The sequence below is a fragment of the Scyliorhinus canicula genome, chromosome 1 (genome assembly GCF_902713615.1).
Source record: "Scyliorhinus canicula chromosome 1, sScyCan1.1, whole genome shotgun sequence".
Lineage (NCBI taxonomy): Eukaryota > Metazoa > Chordata > Chondrichthyes > Carcharhiniformes > Scyliorhinidae > Scyliorhinus > Scyliorhinus canicula.
In genome coordinates, this window is record NC_052146.1 from 262,535,407 (window position 1) to 262,561,634 (window position 26,228).

At 48.2% G+C, this 26,228-nt stretch overlaps 1 protein-coding gene and 1 long non-coding RNA gene across 4 annotated transcripts in view; one reads left to right on the forward strand and one right to left on the reverse strand.

Moving 5' to 3' along the window:
* Nucleotides 1-19,150: 19,150 nt before the first annotated feature.
* LOC119973932 lies at nucleotides 19,151-25,742 on the reverse strand. Its single transcript, XR_005462422.1, has 2 exons — nucleotides 25,182-25,742; nucleotides 19,151-19,420 (listed from the first exon to the last, which is right to left on the reverse strand). It is a non-coding gene; the product is annotated as an uncharacterized LOC119973932 (long non-coding RNA).
* ubr2 (ubiquitin protein ligase E3 component n-recognin 2) overlaps nucleotides 25,035-26,228 on the forward strand; it is a 185,761-nt gene continuing 184,567 nt past the window's right edge. For 2 of the 3 annotated variants that reach the window (XM_038812572.1, XM_038812581.1), the window contains exon 1: nucleotides 25,035-25,163. In XM_038812572.1, coding sequence (XP_038668500.1) covers nucleotides 25,086-25,163 — 78 coding nt within the window. In that variant the 5' untranslated portion in view covers nucleotides 25,035-25,085. The remainder of the gene's footprint in view (nucleotides 25,164-26,228) is intronic. The other variant, XM_038812563.1, reaches the window with a different exon arrangement.

The window sequence follows — 26,228 nt, forward strand, 5'->3', positions numbered from 1 at the left end:
ACATGGCGCATACTCCTTAGCCCAGGCAGGTTCCATGGGCTACACGGTAGCCCCGGTTGGCACTGTGGGCCGCACCCACGCATGTCCGTCCCCCACCCCTGCACCCCAGCCCCACCGGTATCTGGTAGCATTCGCGCCCCCAGTCCTGGCACCCTGCCCTGCTGCTCAGGGTACCGTTGGCTGGCGCTGCCCTCACTGGGGGCTGCTGTGGGTGTTGCCCTGGGTGGTCCCCGAGTGAATGGCGGCCGGTTGGGCGGGGTGTTTAGGGCCGGGGGAAGCGTGCTGTGGCGGGAGTTGGGCTGCAGTGTGGGCACACCCAAACGGCTGGTGTCACTGTGTAGAACCAGAGGCCAAAGTGGGTGGTCAGTGGGTGACCAGAAAGATGGCCACCGTCATGGCGGTCAGTACCCGGGCATTGCCTCAGTCCTGTTGGGGGGGCACCTCGGTCTGTTCCCCCCCTTCCCACTCCCCTCCCCCAGCCCTGGCAGGGGCCCACCCCCCTGCCAACTCCATGCCATTTTCTACATCCTCTCTCTCGCTCAGTAGCCACAACGCCAGATTACCTCCCATGTTGGGCAGCATGGTAGCACAAGTGGCTAGCACTGTGGCTTCACAGCGCCAGGGTCCCAGGTTCGATTCCCCGCTGGGTCACTGTCTGTGCGGAGTCTGCACATTGTCCCCTGTGTGGGTTTCCTCCGGGTGCTCTGGTTTCCTCCCACAATCCAAAGACATGCAGGTTAGGTGGATTGGCCATGATAAATTACCCTTAGTGACCAAAAAGGTTAGGAGGGGTTATTGGGTTACGGGGATAGGGTGGAATTGCAGACTCGATGGGTCGAATGGCCTCCTTCTGCACTGTATGTTGGTAGTCTGTGTGCGCTGAGGCTGCTGGTCCACATAGCCGGTGTCTCCTCTCTTTTGCAAGGCAGCAACATTCCCCATGATCCACCATCTTGGCTCCAAATTACCTCTCTCACGGGATTTGCAGGCCACTTTCTTATTTTCGGTGCTGGTATTTGGATACCAAGCTCACCTCAAACACAATTTCGACATTTAGGATTCAGAATCTCACTGTCTGAGCACTGAAGGTGTGGCACAGTGTTGGGACCAGGAAACTATGTAGGTGTTGATGAAGTGGATTATAATCCCAGCCCCTTTTTGAGACTATTCTGGATCAAATGTACTCCTCAGATGATTACTCTGAGTTAAATTTGAGGAAAACAGACCTCATAGATGTGGTGATATGCACATATGCATATCTATATATATAACTGTACGTAGTTGCACCAATGTGTATAACTGTATCAATGTATATAGCTAATGGTCAATACACGTAGTGACAGTTATGACCTCCTGCCAGAAGGTGGAACCAGACATACCGGAGCCACTTATATATTTCTCGGATGATGGACGACAAGCAGGCACTTGGCAGCAGGACAATCACATATCACCTTAGCTCCACCGTAATCTAGATATAAATGTCTGTCCATAGGTTTGTTGGTTACCCCCCCCCCCCCCCCCACCTGTTCAGAATAAATACTTGTTACAACCAACCACCCATGTTCTCTGCTTGTCTTCATGATCTGAACACAACAATGGACACTTGAATGGGTCTAAAGAACTGATATAACTCTCCCCGAAGTAAAGGAACCAGCAGAGAATATTAGCTTCCTCCAAAACTTTTTAACAAGTTTTATCCAGATTATAACAACCTAGATCTTGTTTTTTATTTGTATTTTTAAAAAGAAATTTCCAAGTAAGGGGCAATTTAGCATGGCCAATCCATCTACTCTGCACATCTTTGGGTTGTGGGGGGGGGGGGGGGGGGGGGGGCGAGGCCCACGCAGATATGGGGAGAATGTGCAAACTCCACATGGACAGTGACCCAGGGCCAGGATTGAACCTGGGTCCTCGGCACCGTGAAGCAGCAGTGCTAACCACTGCACCACCGTGCCGTCCCCGACCTGGATATTATAAGGGTCCAGGCATCTCTCCTCAATAATGCACTTCCCCAGTGAAAAGATGTGTTCTCGAGTTTGGATACGGAAGACTGCATAAAACAATATATTTTCCAAATTATATAAATGGTTATTAAAACATCCAAACATGCAATTCAGATTTGATGGGAAAATCAATTGCAACATTACAAGTTCTGGGGAAAGAAAGTATAATTTTGTTTCTGAGAGAAAATCCACGCTTTAAGTGTCAGTATTTATTACAATGAGATATTTATGATATCCATTAACATTGATAGGATATAGCCGAAATCCCTGAGTAGAATGCAACAGAGTTTTTCTTTTCTTTTTATAAATTTAGAGTACCCAATTATTTTTTCAAATTAAAGGGCAATTTAGCGTGGCCAATCCACCTATCCTGCACATCTTTTGGGTTGTGGGGGTGAAACCCACGCAAACACGGGGAGAATGTGCAAACTCCACACGGACAGTGACCCAGAGCCAGGATTCGAACCCGGGTCCTCAGCGCTGTAGGCAGCAATGCTAACCACTGTGCCACCGTGCTGCCCAACGTTTAGCAAAATACCTCTGTCCCAAGTAAGGGGAGACCTTTCGTGACTGCACAACACTAGCAGTCCCTAGACTGTGAAAAACACTTGAGTGGGGCAGCACGGTGGCCTAGTGGTTAGCACAGCTGCCTCACGGCGCTGAGGTCCCAGGTTCGATCCCGGCTCTGGGTCACTGTCCGTGTGGAGTTTGCACATTCTCCCCGTATCTGCGTGGTTTCCGCCCCCATAACCCTACAAAATGTGCAGAGTAGGTGGATTGGACACGCTAAATTGCCCCTTAATTGGAAAAAATAATTGGGTAATCTAAATTTATTAAAAAAAACACTTGAGTGAATCTAATTAATCTAAAAATCCATTGAGCTGTTCAAATATTTAAACATTATCGAAGCTGCGTAACAAACCGCTTTATGTATGGGTGTGTTACCTCTTGACAAGTAGGTTCATCCCCTTCCAGTTCCCGAATAAGGGGCGAAATTCTCCGACCCCCCGGGGCAGGTGAAAATCCCGCCCCCACCGTGGCAGAAATTCTCCGCCACCCGGGAATTGGCGGGGGCGGGAATCACGCCCCGCCGATCAGCGTGCTCCCCTGCGGCGATTCTCCGGCCGAAGACCCGCGGCTGAGACGCCAATCCCGCCAATGTGGTTTGAACCACTTCTGGTGGCGGCGGGATCGGCGGCGCGAGCGGGCCCCCGGGGTCCTGGGGGGGAGGGCGCGGGGCGATCGGACACGGTGGGCAGGCACGCGATCGGGGCCCACCGATTGGCGGGTGGGCCTGTGCCATGGGGGCACTCTTTTTCTTCCACCGCCGCCACGGCCTCCACCATGGCGGAGGCAGAAGAGAATCCCCCAGCGCGCATGCGCCGGTGGCGACGTTAGCGGCAGCTGATGCACCGGTGCATGCGCGAGCCGGCGAAGGCCTTTCGGCCAGCCCCGATGCCGGCCGGCAGCCGTCAAAGGCTGTTGGTGCCAGTTTTGGCGCCAGTCGGCGGAGCGGGAGCCACTCCGGCGCGGGCCTAGCCCCTCAATGTGAGGGCTTGGCCCCTGAAGGTGCGGAGAATTCTGCACCTTTGGGGAGGCCCGCGCCGGAGTGGTTGGCGCCACTCCGCTACGCTGGGACACCCCGCCCCGCCAGGTAGGGGAGAATCCCGCCCAAGGTGAGTAACTGTCAATTTCTAGTTAAAATCCAAATGATTTAATTCATAAGAAAAAGCTGATGTTGCAGGCATCGGTGAGCCAAAATGCTTGTCCACATGCTGCGAGCTAACAGGATGCTGAGGGGTACAAATGGTGGTAACTTCCCAGGTGCACAATTTTGTTTTAAGAATATAACTGTGTGGTAAACCACTGTTGTACATATATAAGGTGATGTACGGTAAGACCCTGTACTACAGGTACAGCGGTATTCCCTGCCTGCTGGCTCCACCCAGTAGGCGGAGGATAAATATATGTGTCCTCCATGCAGTAGCCATTTCGCCAGCTGCTGTGGGAGGCCCCACATCTCAGAGTAATAAAGCCTCAGTTATATTCAACTCTCGTCTTTGTCCAATTGATCATGCATCAATTTATTACTCTAAGATTTTCAGAAGATGGACCTCCGTTTCAAGCCGGATCCAGCCTGCAGCTGGATCCGCAATCAAGCGATGCCACAAAGGACTTTCAGCACTGGCTAGCTTGTTTCGAGGTGTACATCAGGTCTGCACCAGAACCTATTCCGGAGGCTCAGAAAATACAGATACTGAACTCAAGGTTGAGCCGAACTACGATGAAGCCATGGCGCTACTTAAGGATAATTACGTCCCACTCCTCTCGCTTACGCACAATGGGCGCCGCCATCTTCACCCCCCCGGACCACGTGCGGCCAGTGTGCGCTGCCATCTTCTCCCCCTCAGACCAAGCGCGGCCAGTGTGCGCCGTCAACTTCCCATCCGCGGAACACATGCGGCCCATAGGCGCCCCCATCTTTTTCAACCCCCGCCACGTGTGGCCCATGGGCGCCGCCATTTTGTCCTCCCCATTATCTGCAGGCGCCGCCATCTTGTCTCCCCCACAGCACATGGGCACCACCATCTTTCCAGGACCTGTGCCCCCCCAGGCACCCCATCATCCGACACCAGCGATGACCAGCCATGACTCGCCTCAGTGACCATCGGCCAGTCTCGTCCGCATAACCTGGCCACCGCATCGACCAGTGATAAAATCGATGGACACGTGACCACTTGCCTGCTAGATTTCGGGAGCACCGAAAGCTTCATCCACCTGGATACAGTAAGGCGCTGCTCCCTCGCGGTCCACCCCACCAATCAAAGAATCTCCCTGGCCTCCGGATCCCATTCCGTGGTGATCCGGGGATACTGTATGGTCACACTTACGGTCCAGGACGTAGAATTCAGCGGTTTCCGCCTCTACGTCCTCCCTAACCTCTGCGCTGCCCTGCTACTCGGCCTGGACTTCCAATGTAACCTCCAGAGCCTAACCCTGAAATTCGGCAGGACCCTAGCACCCCTTACTGTGTGCGGCCCTAAAGGTCGATCCAACTTCCCTTTTCGCAAATCTAACCCCGGATTGCAAACCCATCACCACCAGGAGCAGACGGTACAGCACCCAGGACAGGACCTTCATCAGGTCCGAGGTCCAGCGGCTGCTTCGGGAAGGCATCATCGAGGCCAGCAAAAGCCCCCGGAGAGCCCAAGTGGTAGTAGTTAAAACTGGGGAGAAACACAGAATGGTCGTGGACTACAGCCAGACCATCAATCGGTATACGCAGTTCGACGCGTACCCGCTCCCACGCATATCTGATATGGTCAATCAGACTGCACAGTACCGGGTCTTCTCAACAGTAGACCTTAAATCTGCCTACCACCAGCTCCCCATCCGTAAGGCGGACCATCCATACACTGTCTTCGAGGCGTATGGTCGCCTCTACCACTTTCTCAGGGTTCCCTTCGGCGTCACCAACGGGGTCTCGGTCTTCCAAAGGGAGATGGACCGAATGGTCGACCGGTACGGTTTGCGTGCCACCTTTCCGTACCTAGACAACGTCACCATCTGCGGCCACGATCAGCAGGACCACGATGCCAACATTGCCAAATTTCTCCACACCGCCACACCGCCACTCTCCTAAACCTCACCTATAAAGGGGAGAAGTCCGTGTTCAGCACGAACCGCTGAGCCATCCTCAGCTATGTGGCCCAGAACGGAGCTCTGGGGCCCGATCCCGACCGCATGAGCCCTCTCATGGAGCTCCCCCTTCCCCACTGCCCCAAGGCCCTCAAATGCTGCCTGGGGTTCCTTTCATACTACGCCCAGTGGGTCCCAAACAATGCGGACAAGGCTCGCCCACTCATACAATCCACCCATTTTCCCCTGACGGCCGAGGCTCAACAAGCCTTCGTCCGTATCAGAGCCGATATAGCCAAGGCCGGGATGCACGCAGTAGACGAGACACTGCCCTTCCAAGTGGAGAGCGACGCATCAGACGTCGCCCTAGCCGCCACCCTCAATCAGGCAGGCAGACCCGTGGCATTCTTTTCCTGCACCCTTCATGCCTCTGAAATTCGGCACTCATCTGTCGAAAAAGAGGCCCAAGCTATCTTTGAAGCCGTGCAGCATTGGAGGCATTACCTGGCCGGCAGGAGATTCACTCTCCTCACTGACCAACGGTCGGTAGCCTTCATGTTCTCAGCGGTCGGGAACCCAGCGTGGCAGTTGCGGACTGTGTCCAGTGCCGCCACACTCGGCCGGGATCCGTGTTGCTGGCCAGGGTGGCTTCCGCAAGGGCTGGGGGGACTGTGGGGAGTGGCCAGGGGGTGGCCAGAGGTTTGCCAGGGGGGCACTAACTGATAGGTCGGGTTCGTGCACGGCCGGCGCCATGTATTACTGCGCAACCGCTGCATGTCATCGCTGTGCGCATGCGCGGACACGGACTCGCCCATTCTCCAGCTGCTTATTTCATTGGAACCGGAAATTTTACTCAGCGTGGCTACTAGCCCCCCCACCGATTGCATGAATGGTGAGGGTTCGGCGCCAATTTACTTTGTTGTAAAACGCCACAGTTCAGTACCACATGGTCTCAAAAACGATGAATCCAGCCCCATAGCCTCCGAAACGGAAAATCTCATCCAATCCAATATCAGTGATTCATTTAGTTGAAGATTTATTAGAAGCTAACCTTGGCATTGCCTCAATATTCACTTGACTCCTGGCCTGAAGCCAATCTGGAGCCTGCCAGATATTATTCAATTCAATTTATGTCAGCAAGTATTGTGCCCTTCCAACAGTTGTCAGGAATGTGGGACGTTAACGAGGTTAACAGTGAACTTGAGATGAAAATAAAATAACAGAAAAGTAAGAAGCTTAGCTGGAGTCTTGAGACATTGAATTGAGAATGGCCAGAGCAGAACCATTGTTTACCAAAGATTAGTGAGGCTGCACAAATAGATCGAGGTATACAGCAGAATCCACAGAGGGGAATATCAAAGAGATTGAGCAGTATAACTGAAAGCATCCTCATTGGGGAAGGAAGGTGGTTCTCCATCCAACAACAGTCCCATTCTGTGATCCAAGCCACAGAGGCCTGTTTCAGCTCACATTTAGAGCGACAGCAGATTGTAGCTATTCACCTCTGAAAGACGCAGTTTTGTGCCTTTACTGAAACAGGAAGAGACGTTTTCCTAGATTTGGTCACCTAGTGGTATTGTGTGGTAACTATTTGTTGCATTTGACCGAGGGAGTTACTAAAATTGGATGTGGCTTGGTAAACGGGGTGTCTCAGTGAATTCCAGGAAGGGTGGTATATTTTGGGAACAAGAGGTAACTTCAGGTAAAACGGTGGGCGGAATTCTCCACCGTCGGGATTCTCCGTTTTGCCGGCAGCCCGGGAGTTTCTCGACGACGTGGGGTTGCCTCACAATGGGAAACCCCATTGACCAGCCGGCAAAACGGAGAATCCCAATGGCGTGCCATTCCAGAAATCTCGTGCTGCGGGACGGAGAAACCCTTCCAGTGTGTTTAGTTAATCATATACTTCAGTGTTATTGTGTATATTCATCTTTTGTCATGTGTTTTTTCTTTTCTTTTACTTTAATAAATATTTGTCATTAATTATTTAGACAATGATTGGACTGGTTCCTTCCTGGGTTGTACACGGTTCCTCACATTATTCCAAACAGAAATACAGAATTAAGAAACAATGTTTCAAGTTATCCTTTGGGGTTTTGAGACAATTTCACAGGTAACAAAAGTTGGGTTGGTAATACAGTATCCTCGATCGAGTAATTAGTAAATGTAAGAATCTGTTCTATGCCCTTTAGCTGGCCAAGAATTGCACTAAGCTTGCTAAGTTTAATAGGGGTATGTACGAGGGTGGTGGAATTTCTAGATTTAAAGGATTTAATGTATTGAAAAGTATATCCACAATAAGTGACATCTTTAGAGGTGATATCATCCATGTCCCTTGTGTCCTGACCACAATGGGAATACCTGGAAGCTGCAATTGACTGCAAAGGAAAAAATCCACAAAGAGTAATGTCACCAGTAATCCAGTCTAATTGGCAGAGAAGTGACAGAGCAGTTTGCCTTAGCGGAGCCAGTTTCACACTGTTTCAATTTGTCCCATTTATGATAGATAAGGATCCAATAATCAATGCATTCCTCCACTTGAAGGAAATTAAATTCCATGGCCGGAGAATTGAAAGTGGAATGATGCTCCAAGCGTGGGTGGGCCATCCACTCACATGGATGGCAGACTGTTACCAGGGCCCTGAATGACTCCACGGTTTTAATGAGGCTGAAATTAAGGATCTTCCAATGCTTGTAATAGAATTCTGTTTGTTTTATCAATGGGACCATAAGGAGAATATCCAATCTCCATTTTAGAGAATTAGCTAAACAAATAGTATCTCTGAAAATGGTTCTCCCGGTTGGAAGGGAAGTGATACTGTGAAGCATAGCATGAGGTGTGGGTTTAGCAAGGGTTTTTTCATGCTTGGTATTGAGTCCGAGGTCATTGAGGAAAGAATCTCTGTACCAAGACCAAGGGACCTGATTAGACTGGACTTTGAAAAGGGACATGTGTAAAGATGGCATACGGCAATGGATTCTCATACTTTTGTCTGTGGAAAGGAGTTCTTTGTGGATAGTTCGAAGACGAATGACAATAAGTGATTTCAAGCCTAGTAAAATCGCTTACCTTTTTGAGGCTGTGGTCTTGTTCTCTGTTTCATTGATCAGAGCAGCAGTGGGGATTGTTGGAGCGAGCAGGTGTTCATTGACGTAAAATGTTTCTTGCAAAGTCGAGAAGAATGAATAGATTTAATGAAGTCCATAAAAGATTGATTCAAAGGTACAATTGCTGTACAAACATCAGATTGGTGTGTTGGTAGAGAAATATAGTCAAACTTTGCCCCAGATGAGAATGAGTCAATAGAGTGGTACGGTTTCATAGCGTCTAATCGTTTCAATTAGTGCAGTTCTATTGACATAAACAAATATTATTTGTAGTTTATTCTTGACTGTATCCCAGCTGACATTGTTACACCAGGAATAAAGTGAATAAACGTTGATACTGGAAAATTCTGATGCGTCCCGGATAGAAGTATTATTAGGAACTCGATTATCTTTGTAACAGGTATATGATCCATCGGAAGATAGCTTTGTGATACAAAAAACATTCCTTCCTGCATGTCTGCCCTTGTGCCATTGTACTTTTGAACAATGTTTTGGCAAATGTTTCCATTACACTCATTATCACCCATCCAGATATGTGCCGAGTTAACTTCAGAAAGTACTTGATTTCTGCACTTCTGCAGGATATTTCATCGTTTGATGTGTTCACGTGACAAGATATTTCTGGCATTTCACATGCACTGCCTGCATGAGTAGGTCCTCAACAAGGATTTGCTCTGTACTGTTCTGTACCAAGACCAAGGGACTTGCCAATCTTGGGGCAGGCAGGATTCATCAGGATGAATTGGAATTCTTCATCCTGCAGTCATCAATAAGCATTTCATCAATTTCATCCATCCTGTCATGACTCCAAGTATTCTTAAAGGAGTCAGAGTAAAACTGTAAGGAACAAGGAATAAATAAATAAAATAATAAATAATCTTTATTATTGTCACAAGTAGGCTTACATTAACACTGCAGTGACGTTAATATGAAAAGCCCCTAGTCACCACACACTTCGGCGCCTGTTCGGGTACACGGAGGACGAATACAGTATGTCCAATTCACCTAACAGCACGCCTTTCGGGACTTGTGGGAGGAAACCGGAGCACCGGGAGGAAACTCACGTAGGCACAGGGAGAAGGTGCAGACTCCACACAGACAGTGACCCAAAGGGGAATTGAATCTGGGACCCTGGCGCAGTGAAGCAACTGTGCTAACCACTGTGCTACCGTGCCGCCTGAGAAATGCACCATCAAGAAGGAATAAAATCATGAGTTTATTATGCTGCCAAAGGCAAAATGATGGAATTGAATTAGGGGCACATTACCAAATAGGGGAAATGGATTCATACATATCTGATTCTTGGGATGATTCACAATGATTCCACATCATACCTTATGGGAATTTGTCTGTGTCAGTGAAGGTATGGTGGTGGGAAAGGCAGTGGTTGAGAATCTAGATTGGGGATGTTTTCCAGTCCCATCAGTGTGAGGGTAATTATTCTACTCAGCCCAATAAATAAAGTAGCACATGCTCAAAGCATTGCTCAGGTTGTGTCCTTTCACCAGGTTCCCCAGCTCACATCTTCTTTTTGAAGGATGCTCAGGGTTGCATGGTCTTGCAGCCAGTAAATTTTCTTTTTAACTTAATTTAATTTCAAGAGTGTGAGCTAAGATTGTGTTGTCAAACTCAACTTGATTCGGCTGATGAAGAGAACCATGTGATAACACAAGTGGTTGAGGCTGAGGTACTGAAATGATGCCAAAAGAAAGTGGCCTCAGTGGGGAAAGGTATGTTGTTAGTAGTTGTTGGAGAATGATGCTTTCTAGGAAAACTCATTGAATCAATGTTGGAATTTGTACTGCTGTTGTTGGAAAGAAGGTCCGGAAACACATCTTTTGTCAATTGACTTTAGATAAACACCATATTTAATAATAGTCCCACAGGATAGTAATCAATGTAAGAGCTAGAAGGATAATTAAGGCTGAAGTAAAATACCAGCACCTCAGTCCTTTCTTTGTTCGATAGCTAGTCCCATCTTCAAAATACTGTGATGTTTGTCTTTTTTTTGTCGTGTTACCTTCCCTTGTTGTTTTGTCTAATTTTTCACTGGTTGTATCAACTGTGGTTTCTTGTGACACTATTGCTTGAGGCATTGCCAAGTACTGCATGGTGGAGGAGGAGTGAGTGATCCTGTCACCAGTAGCTCGATTAGCTCCACTTCTGTTTTTTTGTTCTGGGCTGGGTCTCATGGAGGAAGAGCACTGACACATGCAATATCTGAAAACCTTTTTGTGGGGACCTGCAGACAGAAGAAAGAAGTGCATCCATCAACACAAATGAGAACATGTTTACATCTCAATGATGGGGTTGTAGTCCAATGGAATCAACAATTAATTCCTGCATTGATGAAGTAGGCTTTACAGGAGCCAATGGTGGTGGTGGTTTAATAAATGATGACTTATTGCATTATATTGCACGATAAACCACGCATGATATACATTCCAGGTCATTAAATATTCCTGGTCACCAATGGAGTTATTTTGCAGAATGTTGTTAGACCAAAGGCGGAGGGGCAGAAGTAGGCCATTTGGCCCATCGATCCCGCTCCACCATTCAATAAGATCATAACTAATCAGATATAATAATCCTCAACTCAACTTTCCTGTCTTATCTCGATAACCTTGAATCCCTTACTGATTAAAAATCTGCCTATCTCAGTCTTGAACATACTTCATGATCCAACCTCTGCAGCTCTCTGCTGTAAAGAACTCCACAGATTCACTACCCTCTGAGAAAATAAAATTCGTCCTCATCCCTGTCTTAAATGGGAGACCCCTTACTCTGAGATTATGCCCTCTGGTCCTGGACTGTCCAATAAGAGGAAACAACCTCTCAGCATTTACTCTGTCAAATCCCCTCAGGATCCCATATGTCTCAATAAGGTCTCCTTTAATTCTTCTGAACACCAATTAATAGAAGCCTAATCTACTCAACCTCTCCTTATAAGAAAATCCCTCCATACCCGGGGTCAACCTAGTCAACCGTCTCTGGACTGCCTCCTCTGTCAGTTTATCTTTCCTTAGGTAAGGGAACCAAAACTGTTCACAGTACTCCAGGTGTGGTCTAATAGTGCCTTGTATAATTTTAGCAAGACTTCCCTATTGTTATACTCCAATCCCTTTGAAATAAGGCCAAAATTCCATTATCCTTCCCTATTTATCTCCTCGACATGCATGCTAGTTTTTTGTGATTTATGTGCAAGGACCCCCAAATCCCTCTATGCTGCAGTTTTCTGCAGTCCTTCTCCATTTAAATAATATTCAGCCTCTTTATTCTTCCTACCAAAGTGCATAGCTTCACATTTTCCTGCATTCTATTCCATCTGCCAAGTTTTTGCTCACTCATTCAACCTGATCTGGCATCACAATGTGCCAAACCTATACCCCCATGAGTTTCTTTTCCAGGCTGTTCTGATTTATACAGAGGAGGGAATTCTGAAAGTGCGTATGAGGCCACAGAGAGAATACCATCAAGAGGAGGGGTAAAATTACTCCCCTAGTTTACCATTCCAAATCTGACCATGACAGGTGTAGTTTGTGAAGGATGAAGATGTTTACTCATTGTTTGTGCTCAGCCACTTTACATGCTGGCCTCACCTGATGAAAAATTCCAAGCTGATACAGATGACATCGTCACGCAGTACCACAGCGTGTTCGACAGAATGGTCACGCTCCCATACCGATACAAAATCCTGCTCAAGCCGAACGCCACCCCTGTAATTCATGCACCACGCCGGGTGCCGGCACCCCTCAAGGATTGCCTGAAGCAGCAATTACAGGACCTCCAAGACCAGGGCATTATATCGAAGGTCACAGAACCCACAGATTGGGTCAGCTAGGAGCAGGCGTAGGCCATCTGGCCCCTCGAGCTTGCTCCACCATTCAATGAGATCATGGCTGATCTTTTGTGGACTCAGCTCCACTTTCCGGCCCGAACACCATAACCCTTAATCCCTTTATTCTTCAAAAAACTATCCATCTTTACCTTAAAAACATTTAATGAAGGAGCCTCAACTGCTTCACTGGGCAAGGAATTCCATAGATTCACAACCTTTTGGGTGAAGAAGTTCCTCCTAAACTCAGTCCTAAATCTACTTCCCCTTATTTTGAGGCTATGTCCCCTAGTGCTGCTTTCACCCGCCAGTGGAAACAACCTGCCCGCATCTATCCTATCTATTCCCTTCATAATTTTAAATGTTTCTATAAGATCCCCCCTCATCCTTCTAAATTCCAATGAGTACAGTCCCAGTCTACTCAACCTCTCCTCATAATCCAACCTCTTCAGCTCTGGGATTAATTTAGTGAATCTCCTCTGCACACCCTCCAGTGCCAGTACATCCTTTCTCAAGTAAGGAGACCAAAACTGAACACAATACTCCAGGTGTGGCCTCACTAACACCTTATACAACTGCAACATAACCTCCATAGTCTTAAACTCCATCCCTCTAGCAATTAAGGACAAAATACCATTTGCCTTCTTAATCACCTGTTGCACCTGTAAACCATCTCTCTGTGACTCATGCACTAATCCACCGAACCAGAACATCTTTGGGTTGTGGGGGTGAAACCCACGTAGACATGGGAGGAATGTGCAAACTCCACATGGACAGTGACCCAGGGTCGGGATTCGAACCTGGGTCCTCAGCTAACCATTGCGCCATCGTGCTGCCCTTGGCACTGCAAAGCTGGCAGGAGCACTGCCAGGGTTCCTGGGTGGCAGTGCCAGAATGTTCAGATGACAGGGTGGCACGGCCAATGGTCAGGGTCTGAGGGGGCCATGCCCATGAAAGGAGGCTGGAAGGGGGATATGAAGGGTGGTGGTTTGCAGGGTGGGTATGAAGGAGGCTCCAGAAGATTGGGGGACCTGGAAAGGGGGGGGGGGGGGGGGGGTCCCAAAAAGTTGCTCAGGAAGGCCTGAAAAGGGGGATCTTTAAGCGACTCCATTACGGGATGTCATCATTTGGGAGATGTGGGGTAGTGCCCATTTGTGTGTGGGGGGGGGGTGAGGGGGGCGACAATGCCCATAGGTGGGGCATGTAGGGGGACTCTAAAGTCTACTTCAAGATCAGGGTACCCTTTCAAAATGGTGGCCCAATCTCTGAGGAGCCAGAGATCTACCCAGATCTCATGAGGCGTCAGAATCAGAATCCCGCCCAAAATGGCCAAATGGCCTGCGCCTAAGTTGGGTTTAAACCTACTTAGGGAAGTTTACGCAGTACCTACCAGCATCCCCAGGGAGGACTCAGCCAGGCACTGTTCAGTACTGGTCCACACAAATGTGGACCAGATGGTACGGCACACAGGGGGTCTCCCAGGCCATCAAAGGCCCCTGGGGTGCCAGGGATAGAGCAGGGTGGACCCTGGCATTTCCCCTAGAACTCAAGCACCTTGGTACTGTCTGGCTGGCACCTTGGCAATGCCACCTTAGGACTACAAAGGTGTCCAAGTGGCACTGCCAAGTTGGCAGGAGCACTGCCAGGGTGGCAGAGCAAGGGTCAGGGTTCCAAGGGGTCCATGCCCATGAAAGGAGGGTGGAGGGGGTCATGAAGGATGGGGGGGGGGGGGTGGCGGTTGGAGGGCAGGTAAGAAGGAGCCTCTGGTAGGTTGAGGGGGTGATGGGTGGGGGGGGGGTCATGAAAGGGTCCTGGATGTCTGTAAGTGGGTATGGGGGGGGGGGGGCGCTGAAGAGGCAGGCCCTGAGGGGCCCCCATAGCAGGGTGTCCTCATTACGGGTGTGCAGGGTAATGCCCATGTACGCGGGGAGTGACATTGCCCATGGGTGGGGAGTGTGATGGAACCACAAGCTCACTTAGAGATCTGGGCACCCTTCCAAAATGGCAGCCCGATCTCTGAGTTCAGCTCCTCAGTGATGAAAAAATTGACCTTGGGCAGAAGTTTCCAGTCGCCAGTCGGCGTGGCCAGAGAATCCGCCCCATAACTTTGGCAGGCCCCTTATGAGGAGGTATCAAGTAGACCAAATGTATTGTGTGCTCGTCTGCAAACCTGTTGCCCTTTTAGTGTCCTGTCCCAGTGGTTTATACCCATTTACATGAATTGACAATTTTATTTTCTGTTCTCAAACGGAGAATGTCCTCCCATAACAAGTTATGTCTCATGTGTTTACCCTTACAATTGCAAAGCCTTTTTGTTCCCACACACTAAGCCCTAGTTGCATTCTCTTTTACAACAGTCACGATATGTACAGATCAATGTGGGTTTAGAATCTGCCTTTCCTAAAGCTTACTGCAGTACTGCTGTTTCAGCACACTGTCATGTCCAATGGCGAAGGTGTATAGACAGTAATTTTTCTGGATAAAAAATAATAGGAGTCTCGAAAAATCCTTTTTACAATCCCCATCCCAACCCAACTGAGAATTGTTGGGATGTCCCTTTTTCAGTCATTATCGATGGCCCATCACAGTAAAAAAAATGATAGTATTCTGTCTGCGGGCCCTTGGCACTTGTTTAATTCCCTCCTCTGTATGATCAACCTCGATGATGGAGAGATGCTCTCATCCATGTCTGAGGATAAGAATTTGAAAACGATCACTCAGGGACAATGTCAGTTTTTCATATTGGATCAAGGTGGCTCTTTTCACATCAGAGGACGTTCTCTGTACTCATCTGAAATCTGGTATCCCAGTATAGATGGTAATGGGGCACTCCACTTGAAGGGGTCGCAGCTTAATGAGGAATTGAACTATCATAGTCAGAACCTTTCATTTTTGATGTACCATCTTACAACATTTAAGAAATTATCAGAATGGATCTGACCAGGCATAATACAATTCTCATTGTCAAAAATAGCAACCGCCACTGATGTGACTCTTGTGGAGAATTTGTAAGTTCCTTTTTTCTGGTTCTATGGCCTGCTGTATATCACAACATAATTGTTTCAGTTTAGTGTAATCAGCTGTTGAAAAAATTAATGGCCCTTTCACTGCCTTGGACACTCGAGATTGCAGGGTGCTGAGAACTTGGTGAAGGTTGGTGTAAAAGATCTCGCAAAGTTCAGGAGTCCTGAACGTGCCTGTAGAGCTTTTAGAGTTCTAGGGCATTGAATTGTGGCTAGTTTTTCTTTATAGGATTGAGTTCATCCCCTACCTTTCCTGGTTATTCACAGGTGCAGAAAATCTTCTTTCTCATTAATTGACTCTTTTTGATGTTGATTACGTGCCCGGCAGCAGTAAGTCTGGATAAAACCATATCAACGGCTTTCATGTGGCCCTGGAGATCATTTTGTGAAATATATATATCAATAATAGTTGGTGTTCGGCAGGTGTTTTAAAAGATTAGCGATAGGAGCAGAAAATTGAACAGTGCTGTTTTGAAATCCCTGGGGAAATCCCTGCAGGAGCTAAGACAGCACCTTTCAAACACATTAACATGACCGCAGCAAGGTGGCACAGTGGTTAGCACTCCTGCCTCACAGCACCAGGGACACTGGTTTGATTCTGACCTCAGGTGACTGTCTGCGGAATCTGCACATTCTCCTCATGTTTGTGTGGGTTTCCTCCGGGTGCTTCGGTTTCCTCACACAGTCCAAAGATGGGCAGGTTAGGAATATTTGCCATGCCAAATTGCCCCCAAGTGTCTAAAGGTTGGGTGGGTTGCGGGGATGGGGCTGGGGGTTGGGCCTGGGTGGGGTGCTCTTTCGGAGAGTTGGTGCAGAATCGATGGACTGAATGTCTTCCTTCTGCACTATAGGGATTCCATGGTCTCGAAGGACAAGGATAGCAAACACATGGGAACACCATCACCTGGAAGTTCCATTCACCACCCTGACTTGGAAATATGGTGCAATTCCTTCGCTGTCGCTGGGTCAAAATCCTGGAACTCCCTCCTTAACAGCACTATGGAGGTGCTATAGCACATGGACTGCAACGGCTCATGGAGTCAACTCACTACCACCTTCTGAAGGGTAATTAGGGATGGGCAATGAATTCTGGCTGAGCCAACGACACTCGCATCCCACAAATGAATTTTTAAAAATCTGGTAGAGCAGAACTGATACCCATCAGGTCCAGGCATACTTGTTGTTGGACAATCAGTCTCTTTATAATAATATTATCCTTATTTGAATGTGACATAAATCCATTTGTTAGGTCAATACAGGGTTTATATTCCCCCTTTCAATTCCAGAGAAAGAGCTCTGGAATTCCGTTATTGGGCAGCATGTGGCCCTGAAATCTTATTCAATCTTGTATTATTGATTGTAAGTCCCCGTCTGTCATCCGGTTTGGCCATGCCAAACAAAGGCAAATTAGTTCCAGAAGGCATTATTAGTTGGACACCTTATTCTTCCAAATCTTTAATAATTTTAAGAAGATCCAATTTCCCTTTGTGATCTTGAATAGGCCACTGTGTTTTGGGCTTTTGCAAGTCTGAATCAAGTGAGTGGGCTCTATATCTACCTTGCTACGTTGATTAGGGTGATATAGGACATAGGAATTAGGAGCAGAAGTAGGCAAATCAGCCCTTCGTGCTTGCTCCGCCATTCAAGCAGATAATGACTGTTCTGTTTCTGGTCTCAAATCCACCTGCCTACCTGTTCCCCATATCCCTTTAACCCGTTTTTAAAATCAGAAATATTTCTATCTCCTTCTTGAAACCATTGAATGACTCAGATTCCACTGCACTATGGGGCAGCAAGTTCCACAAATTCACCACCCTCTGCGATAAGTAATTCCTTTTCACTTCAGTTTTAGTGATATTTTCGCTAAGGGTAGAATTTATTAAGGATTCATTCCAGGAATTGTTTTTACATCTAGTTGGGCTTGAATAGGGCGGCGCTTCACAGCACCATGGTCCCAGGTTCGATTCCCGTCTTGGGTCACGGTCTGTGCGGATTCTGCACGTTCTCCGTCTGTGTGGGTTTCCTCCGGGTGGGCCTCCCACCAGTCCCAAAAGACGTGCTTGTTAGGTAATTTGGACATTCTGAATTTTCCCTCCATGTACCCGAACAGGCGCTGGAATGTGATGACTAAAGGCTTTTCACAGTAACTTCATTGCAATGTTAATGTAAGCCTACTTGTGACAATAAAGATTATTATTGTTATGTGTTTGCTGCGTTGGTCTGTGGATGCTTCCACATGCTTATTTGAGATTTTAAGGAAATATTTTTATGTCTGGTTGTCTTACAACGAAAGAGCAGACCAATTTGGGTGCCAGTCTTACCTTGAAGGTAGATATCTTGTAAATTTTCATCTTATACTGTGTGAAAGCACCAATGGAAATTGACAAATTGATCTCCAAATTTGTCCACTCTATATTGCATTACTGTAGTATCTGTTACACTGTAATCAGCTCCTGTATCAAACAGGGCCTCCACATGTTCAATGGTGAGCAGCGTTGTCAGGGTATAGGGGAATTCAAAAAATCCTGTCTGGGCACCAGCTCTTCAATCTTGAGATATGTGATCCTCTGACCACTGATTTTAATTTTTGTTCTTACTCTGAACTAATGTGACTGAATGCCATTTCTCCTTTCAACTTGGTTCGATGTTGCTTTTAATTCACTGGATGCAGGCCTCACTGGCAAGGCCAGTGGTTATTGTCCATTCCTAATTACCCTGGAGATGGTGGTAGTGAGCTGCTGTTTTGAAGACGAGTGGGTTGCATGGTAAGTTAAGTGTCAACCATATTAAAAACCAAAAAGGAGCAATCACATGAACAGGATGCTGCCTGGGCTGGAGAGTTTTAGCTGTGAAGAGAGATTGGATAGACTGGGGTTGTTTTCCTTGGAGCAGAGGGGACTGAGGGGGGAACATGATTGAGGCGTATAAAATTATGAGGGCATAGGTCGACAGGAAGAAATGTTTCCCCTTGGCAGGAGGGATCAATGAGCAGGGGGCATAGATTCAAGATAAGGGGCAAGGGGTTTAGAGGGAATGCGAGGAAAAATCTTTTCACCCAAAGGGTGGTGGGAGTCTGATACGGGTCTCACTGCCTGAAAAGGTGGTGGAGGCAGAGACCCTCATAACATTTAAGAAGTATTCAGATGTACACTTGCGATGCCAAGGCATACAAGGCTATGAACCAAGTGCTGGAAAATGGGATTAGAATAGTAAGGTGGTTGTTTTCGAGCGGTGCAAATGCGATGTGCCGATGGGTCTTTTCTGTGCTGTAGACCTGTATGACTCTATGGCTCTGATATTGCTGTGGATTGGGAGTCATGTACTGACCAGACCAGGTAAGGATGGTAAATTTCCTTCCCTAAAGGACATGAGTGAACTAGATGGATTTTTATTCAAGACTGTGTTAGCTAGATTTTTAGTCAACAGGGAGTTGAGAATTATGAGGTGCAGATAGGAAAGTGGAGTTGAGACCGCAATTAGATCAGCCATGATCTTATTGAATGCTGCAGCAGGCTTGAAGAGCCGAAGAACCGAATAGCCTATTCCCAAGTCCTCTTTTTATTATAATCAAGTCATTTCATGTTCATTACTGATGCAAGATTTAATTCTGAATCCGAGAAACAACTATAATTCAGCATTGGAACTCTGGATGAAGCAGTGTACTAAATATCTCACTTGATGTATCGCATCTGGTTTGCAGCTCACTGAACAACAGAAGTTGAAGTTGGTTGTACCCTCCTGACTCACATACAGCACTTGCAGCAAGGATTGTTGTGCCATCAGGAGTAGGCGTAGCAGCCACCTTTTTGCTTCTGTAATCCAAAAACACTGCGGTCAAGATAAGCTGACAGAGCAGAAATTGAAGATTTGGTTTATGTTTTGATATTTCGGAATGGTCCACACAATAATTTGCAAATCTGATGCAGGAATGTTAAGCAAGGTGTGATGTGGTGGAGAGAAAAAAATCTGACCGAGACAAGCAGAAAAAACTGGAAATGTTCATAGAATAAAATCATAGAATTCTCACAGTACAGAAAGGGGCCATTCGACCATCAGGTCTGCACCTACGTTCCGAAAAAACACCCTACCCTAGGCCCACCCCCCTGCCCTATCCCTGTAACCCCATGTCCTGAAAGACGTGCTGTTAGGTAATGTGGCCATTCTGAATTCTCCTTCTGTGTACCCGAACAGGCGCCGGAATGTGGCCACTAGGGACTTTTCACAGTAACTTCATTGCAATGTTAATGCAAGTGTAGTAATCCACGGGAGGCAGGAGTTCCGTCACCACACCAATATTTATTTACAATAACGATATTACAGGGGCAGCTACAAACAGTGCTGCTAGCAGTCCAGTCAACTTAAGACTGCTCACAAAGCCTACGCAGGTGATTATATGGGCCCCCTCAATGAGCTATCATTGAGGGAGCTCATACTCCAATTGGCCAACCAATAAAGTCAATTGGAGTTCATTACACCCCTCCCCCCCCTCAAGGTCCGAGGAATTCCTGCCAGCTGGAATTCCTCTGAGCTTCTTCCTGCTCCTCATGTCTGGGTCTGTCACCTCTGTGTCGTCCGCCGGGTCGTTCTCCGAAGTGGCCGGGTGTACCTTATAGGTGCCCGTCTTTTCCTTGACGACCTCCTTGGAAGTTGTTCTTCCTCCTCCTCAGGGAGTGGTGTCGCGGCGACCTCGTCGAGTGTGTCCATCTCCAACTCTGATGACTGGATGACGGGGTCTGGAGAAATTGCTCGGGGCTGGGTATCCTTTACGTCTGGGCTATCCCAGCTTGAGGTGGTCCTGCTTCGCCTGCCTCCAGGTGTGGTTCCGCTGCCCTTATTTGGTCTAGGTGTTTCTTCAGCACCTTACCTCCTATTGAAACCTCATAGGATGTGGGCCCTATTTGGGACTCTACTGTGCCTTTGGCCCACGTTGGTCCATTCCCATAATTCTTAACCCAAACCGGTGCCCCCACCTGGAAATGTCTCTGCTGCTGACTATTATCATGCCCCCTGCGTTGGGCCTCCTGTTGTTTCTCCACTTTCCCCATTAAATTTGGGAAAAGGAGACTCAGCCTCGTTCACAGCCGCCTTCCCATTAAGAGTTCAGCTGGCGGTATGCCCGTTGTGGAATGCGGTGTGGTCCTGTAATCAAACAGCCAGCGGGAGAGCTTTGTGTCTATTGACGCTGCCGGCTGCTTCTTGAGTCCCGCTTTAAGTGTCTGGACCGCTCTCTCTGCCAGGCCGTTGGTCGCTGGATGGTAAGGGGCCGTTTTGATGTGACGGACTCCGTTTTCCTTCAGGAATTTTCCAAATTCCCCACTTGTGAATGCCGTTCCGTTGTCTGATACCAATACCTCCGGAAGTCCATGTGTTGCAAACGAGGCCCTGAGCTTTTCAATTGTCGATGCTGTGCTTGCCGTGTTTACCCGGTGGACGTCCAACCATTTGGAGTGGGCGTCCACTATCACCAAAAACATTGAGCCCATGAAAGGGCCGGCGTGGTCAATATGCAGGCAGGTCCACGGTCTGCCTGGCCATTCCCACGGGTGCAATGGCGCCGCTGATGGCACTCTTTGCCCCTGTTGGCACTCCTGGCACCGACGTACCAAGGCTGCTATGTCTCTGTCCAAACCTGGCCACCAAACGTAGCTTCGAGCTAGCATCTTCATTTTAGACACCCCTGGGTGTCCGTGATGTAACTCAGTTAAGATTGACTGACGGCCCTGAGCTGGGACGATTACCCGGGCTCCCCATATTAGGATACCGCCTTCTACGGTTATTTGGTCCCTTCTGCTCCAGTATGGGTGCATCTGGGGCTCCACTGGTCTTTCCAGTTCCCCTGTTAGCAGTAAATGCTTCATCTTGGCTAAAACTGGGTCTTTTTGCATCCACAACCGAATATGTTGTGCGTCTACTGGTAGGGTGTCCAAAAAATTTAGAGTCATTACTGTCTCCTCTACTTTTGGTATTTGCAGCGGAGTGTCCGGGAGGGGAAGTCTGCTCAAAGCATCTGCATGTGCTACTCGCGTTCCCGGTCTGTGCTCCATAACGTATCTATATGCTGCCAGTAGCAACGCCCAGTGTTGGATTCTAGCTGATGCAATCGGGGGTATTGACTTGTCTTCTTTTAATAACCCTAATGTGGCTTATGGTCCGTCACTATGGTGAATTTCCGCCCGTACAGGTACTGGTGAAATGTTTTTACTGCGAATATCACCGCCAGTCCTTCCTTCTCAATTTGGGCGTACTTCCTCTCAGCCATCGCCAAGGTCCTCGAAGCATAGGCTATTGGCCGTTCTTCCCCATTCCTTCCTCTATGGGCTAAGACGGCTCCTACCCCGTAGGGGGATGCATCACAAGTGACCACCAACTCCTTCCTTGGGTCATAATGCTCTAGGACATTTTCGGATGACAGCTGTTCCTTAATGTCCCTAAATGCTCGGTTTTGGCGGGTGGACCATTTCCATTCTTGCCCCTTTTTTAGTAGCTGGTGGAGGGGTTCCAGGATGGATGCCCTATTTTCAATAAATTTTCCATAATAGGTTACCAACCCTAGAAATGATCGTAACTCCTGGACCGTGGTGGGAGCTGGGGCTTCTTTTATTGCCCTTACTCTGTCTTCTAATGGATGTAAGCCTGACTCGTCTACTTTATATCCCAGGTACGTCACCTGTGGGACCAGAAAAACACATTTTTCCCTTTTTAGCCGTACGCCTGCCTTTGCGAAATGTCTGAGCACTTCCTCCAGGTGCTTTAAGTGTTCCCTGTTTGTCCTACCCGTGATTAAGACATCGTCCAAATAAATCGCCACCTGTGGTAGTCCCTGCAGAATATTTTCCATCGTACGCTGGAATATAGCGCAGGCTGATGACACTCCAAAAGGTAGCCTAGTATAACGAAAAAGGCCCTTCAGGGTGTTGATCGTAGCGAACTTCTGGGAGCCCTTGTCCAGTTTTAACTGCAGGTAGGCGTGGCTCATGTCTAGTTTCGTGAACAAAAGCCCACCTGCCAATTTGGCATATAGGTCGTCTATTTTCGGGATTGGGTATTTGTCCAGCAGTGCGTATTTGTTTACTGTCTGTTTGAAATCTCCACAGAGACGTATCGAGCCGTCTGGCTTCAAAATTGGTACCACCGGCGCTGCCCATTCCGAATATTGTACTGGTCTGATAATGCCGTCGCGCCGTAACCTTTCTATTTCGTCATCTACTTTCTTCCTTAATGCAAAAGGTACCGGCCTGGCCTTACAAAATTTCGGAAGGGCTTCTGGGTCCACGTGCAAAGTTGCTTTGGCGCCTATGATTTCCCCCAAACCTTCCTGGAAGACCTCCGGGTATTTTTGGAGTACTCCACTCAACTGCCCGCTTCCACTCTGGAAAATTTTCATCCAATCTAATTTTAGGTCTTTCAGCCAGTTCCGTCCAATTAAGCTCAGTCCGGAGCCCTCTACTATCGTCAACGGTAATCTGAGCAATTGTTTCTCATATTCCACAGGTACATGAGTCGTGCCTAGAACTTCCAGGGGTTCCCCCTTGTAGGTTTTAAGTTTTGTCGATGTTTTTGTTAGGGTTAGTGGCTGGAGTCCATCTTTGATTTTTCTAAATGCTGCCACTCCCATTACTGATACGGCCGCACATGTGTCTATTTCCATTATTGTCGGCCGCCCGTTCACCTGTGGGGTAATCCTAATGGGTTCTGCTTTCTTCGCTGTAATATTATATAATTGTTCCCCTTCGGAGGAGGATGGGGCGTCTAGGTTGTGTACTTCCCTGCGTCCCCACCTGCTATTCCTCTTTTGCCACCTCCTTCTAGGGTTTCTGTCGTTGTTACCCCACTCTGTCTGGTGCCAGAAACGGTCCTTCTCTGTTGGGGGAGCCTCAGCTGGTACTTCCCTCTGTCTCCAGTTAGTCCTGGCAGACTTGGGGGCAGTTCTGGGGTTTTCCTTTTTCCCTCTATTCCTCAGGTTTTTCCTGAGAATGGCTGTCTGGTAGCAGGACCCGTTGTGGTAGTCCCTCTCACAGGTATCTACCTCCATTGGCGTGCCCTGTAGTTCCTGCGCCCCACTTGCTGCCTTTTCTAGCGACAGTGCGAGCTGTAACGCCTGCCTGCAGTCTAGCTCCGTTTCCGCCAACAGGCGTTTCTGTATTGTGAGGTCGTTTATACCACACACTAACCGGTCCCGAAGCATTTCATTTAGCGTCGGGCCGAACTCACATTTTTCCGCCAGCCTTCTCAGGCGGGTCATGAAATTCGTGACTGACTCCCTGTCTTCCTGCTTCGCTGTGTAGAATCTGTACCTACGCAAAATGAGGGGTGGTTTTGGGTCATAGTGCTCTTTCACCAATTCCGTTACTTCTTGGAAAGTTTTTGTGTCTGGCGCATCGGGATAAGTCAGACTACGTATAATGGCGAAAGCGGAGGGTCCGCACGCCGACAGCAGGATAAGCCGTCTCCTTTCGTCCGTCAGTATATCATTTGCCCGGAAGAAGTAACACATTCTCTCCACATACTGGGACCAGTCCTCAATAGCCGGGTCGAATGCCTCTAACCTCCCAAAAAACGGCATTTTTAAAATGGAAAGGCTTACCCTCCGAGTGCGGCAGCTGGTCTCCACAAAATTCGTAGTTTACCTCGTCGCCACTGTAGTAATCCACGGGAGGCAGGAGTTCCGTCACCACACCAATATTTATTTACAATAACGATATTACATGAGCAGCTACAAACAGTGCTGCTAGCAGTCCAGTCAACTTAAGACTGCTCACAAAGCCTACACAGGTGATTATATGGGCCCCCTCAATGAGCTATCATTGAGGGAGCTCATACTCCAATTGGCCAACCAATAAAGCCAATTGGAGTTCATTACAGTAAGCCTACTTGTGACAATAAAGATTATTATTATTATCACCGTTGGACACAAAGAGACAATTTAGCATGGCCAATCCACCTAACCTGCACATCTTTGTACTGTGAGAGGAAACCGGAGCACCCGGAGGAAACTCACGCAGACACTGGTAGAACGTGCACACAGTCAACCAAGGCCGGAATCAAACCCGGGTCCCTGGCGCTGTGAGGCAGCAGTGCTAACCATTGTGCCACCCCGTGCTAACTACTGTTCCGCCCCAGGGAGGCAGAATCTGGGGAGAGTTCTTCAGGTCAATGGTGGCATTCTTTGCTTTTACTTCAGATTTTCAGCATTTTGTTTTCTGCTCAAGGAGGATGGGGTGGGGTAAATGAAATAAAATATGAATTGGTCAACAAGTGAATTGTTTTGGCAGTTACATGTCAAAAAGACTGAAATAAGAAATAAAGGGTTTTGTCTGAACTTGATGCCCTGATGATTGGTCTGACAATGGGAGAGGGTGATTGGCTGAGGGCCCGTACCCCCCTCCCCCCTCCCCCCAGCAGAGCGGATGTTTGGCCTTGGTGACGATCATTTCCGCTTTCAGACCCGCTCCCGTTTCTTAGGCCCAGAAATCCAAGATGGCCGCCACTGAGTCGGAAGAGGTTCCGTCCATCCCGAAGTTTTTAATGGACTGTTCGGCGAAGGACATCGCCTTGGTACGAAATATAACCCACCTTCTGTTCATTTTCCTCTAACTAATACAGTCGGAAACCGGTGTTCCCGTTGTTTTCTTCCCCCGGCAGAAAGCAGCAGTTTGTATTTCTCAGACAGAGGGAAGGTTGCTATGTAAAGACCTCTCTCTTCCAGGCCTGCGGCGCTGTCCTCGGATTTGCTGAGACATGGTGTCCGCGGCTCCATGAAAGGCTGGTGAAAGTACCAGCCAGCGCTTCAAGCTCCTCCGGGGATCTCCACGAAACTCGGGGATGGTCGTTATTGTTTGTCAATTACTTGTTTTTTTTCAACAGCTGCGGGGTCCACTCCCGTTGTTAACTTGCCGGGCTCGGCACTTGCTGCTGTTGACGTGAAGTTACAACCTCATCAACAACAAATTGTTTTATTATTTTGCGGGGTGCGGGTGTCGCTGGTCATCAGTAATGTATTGCTCATCCATAGTTGTCCTTCAGAAGGTGATGGTGAACTGTATTCTTGAACTGCTGCAGCCCCTGAGGGATAGCTGCACCCACAGTGCAATTAGGGAATTCCAGGATTTTGACCCAGCGACAGTGAAGGAACGGCGATACATTTCCGAGTCAGTGTGGTGAGTGACTTGGAGGGGAACCTCTAAGTGGTGGGGTTCCCAGGTATCAGCTGCTCTTGTGTTTCTACATGGTAGTGGTAGTGGGTTTGGAAGGTGTTGCCTAAGGAACCTTGGTGAGTTCCTGCAGTGCACCTTGTTGATTGTGCACAAGGCTGCTACACTTCATCAGTGGTGGAGGGATTGAATATTTGTGGAAGAGACGGCAATCAAGCGGGATGCTTTCTCCTGGAGTTGAGCTTTTTCCCCCATTTTTTTTAGCATAGCCAATCCACTTAATCTGTACATATTTGGGTTGTGGGGGTGAGATCTACGCAGACACAGGGAGAATGTGCAAACTCCACACGGACAGGGACCCGGGGCCAGGATCGAACCCGGGCCCTCAGCGTCGTGAAGCAGCAGGGCTAACCACTGTGCCACTGTGCTGCCCGGTATCAAGCATCTTGAATGTGTTCGAACTGCACTT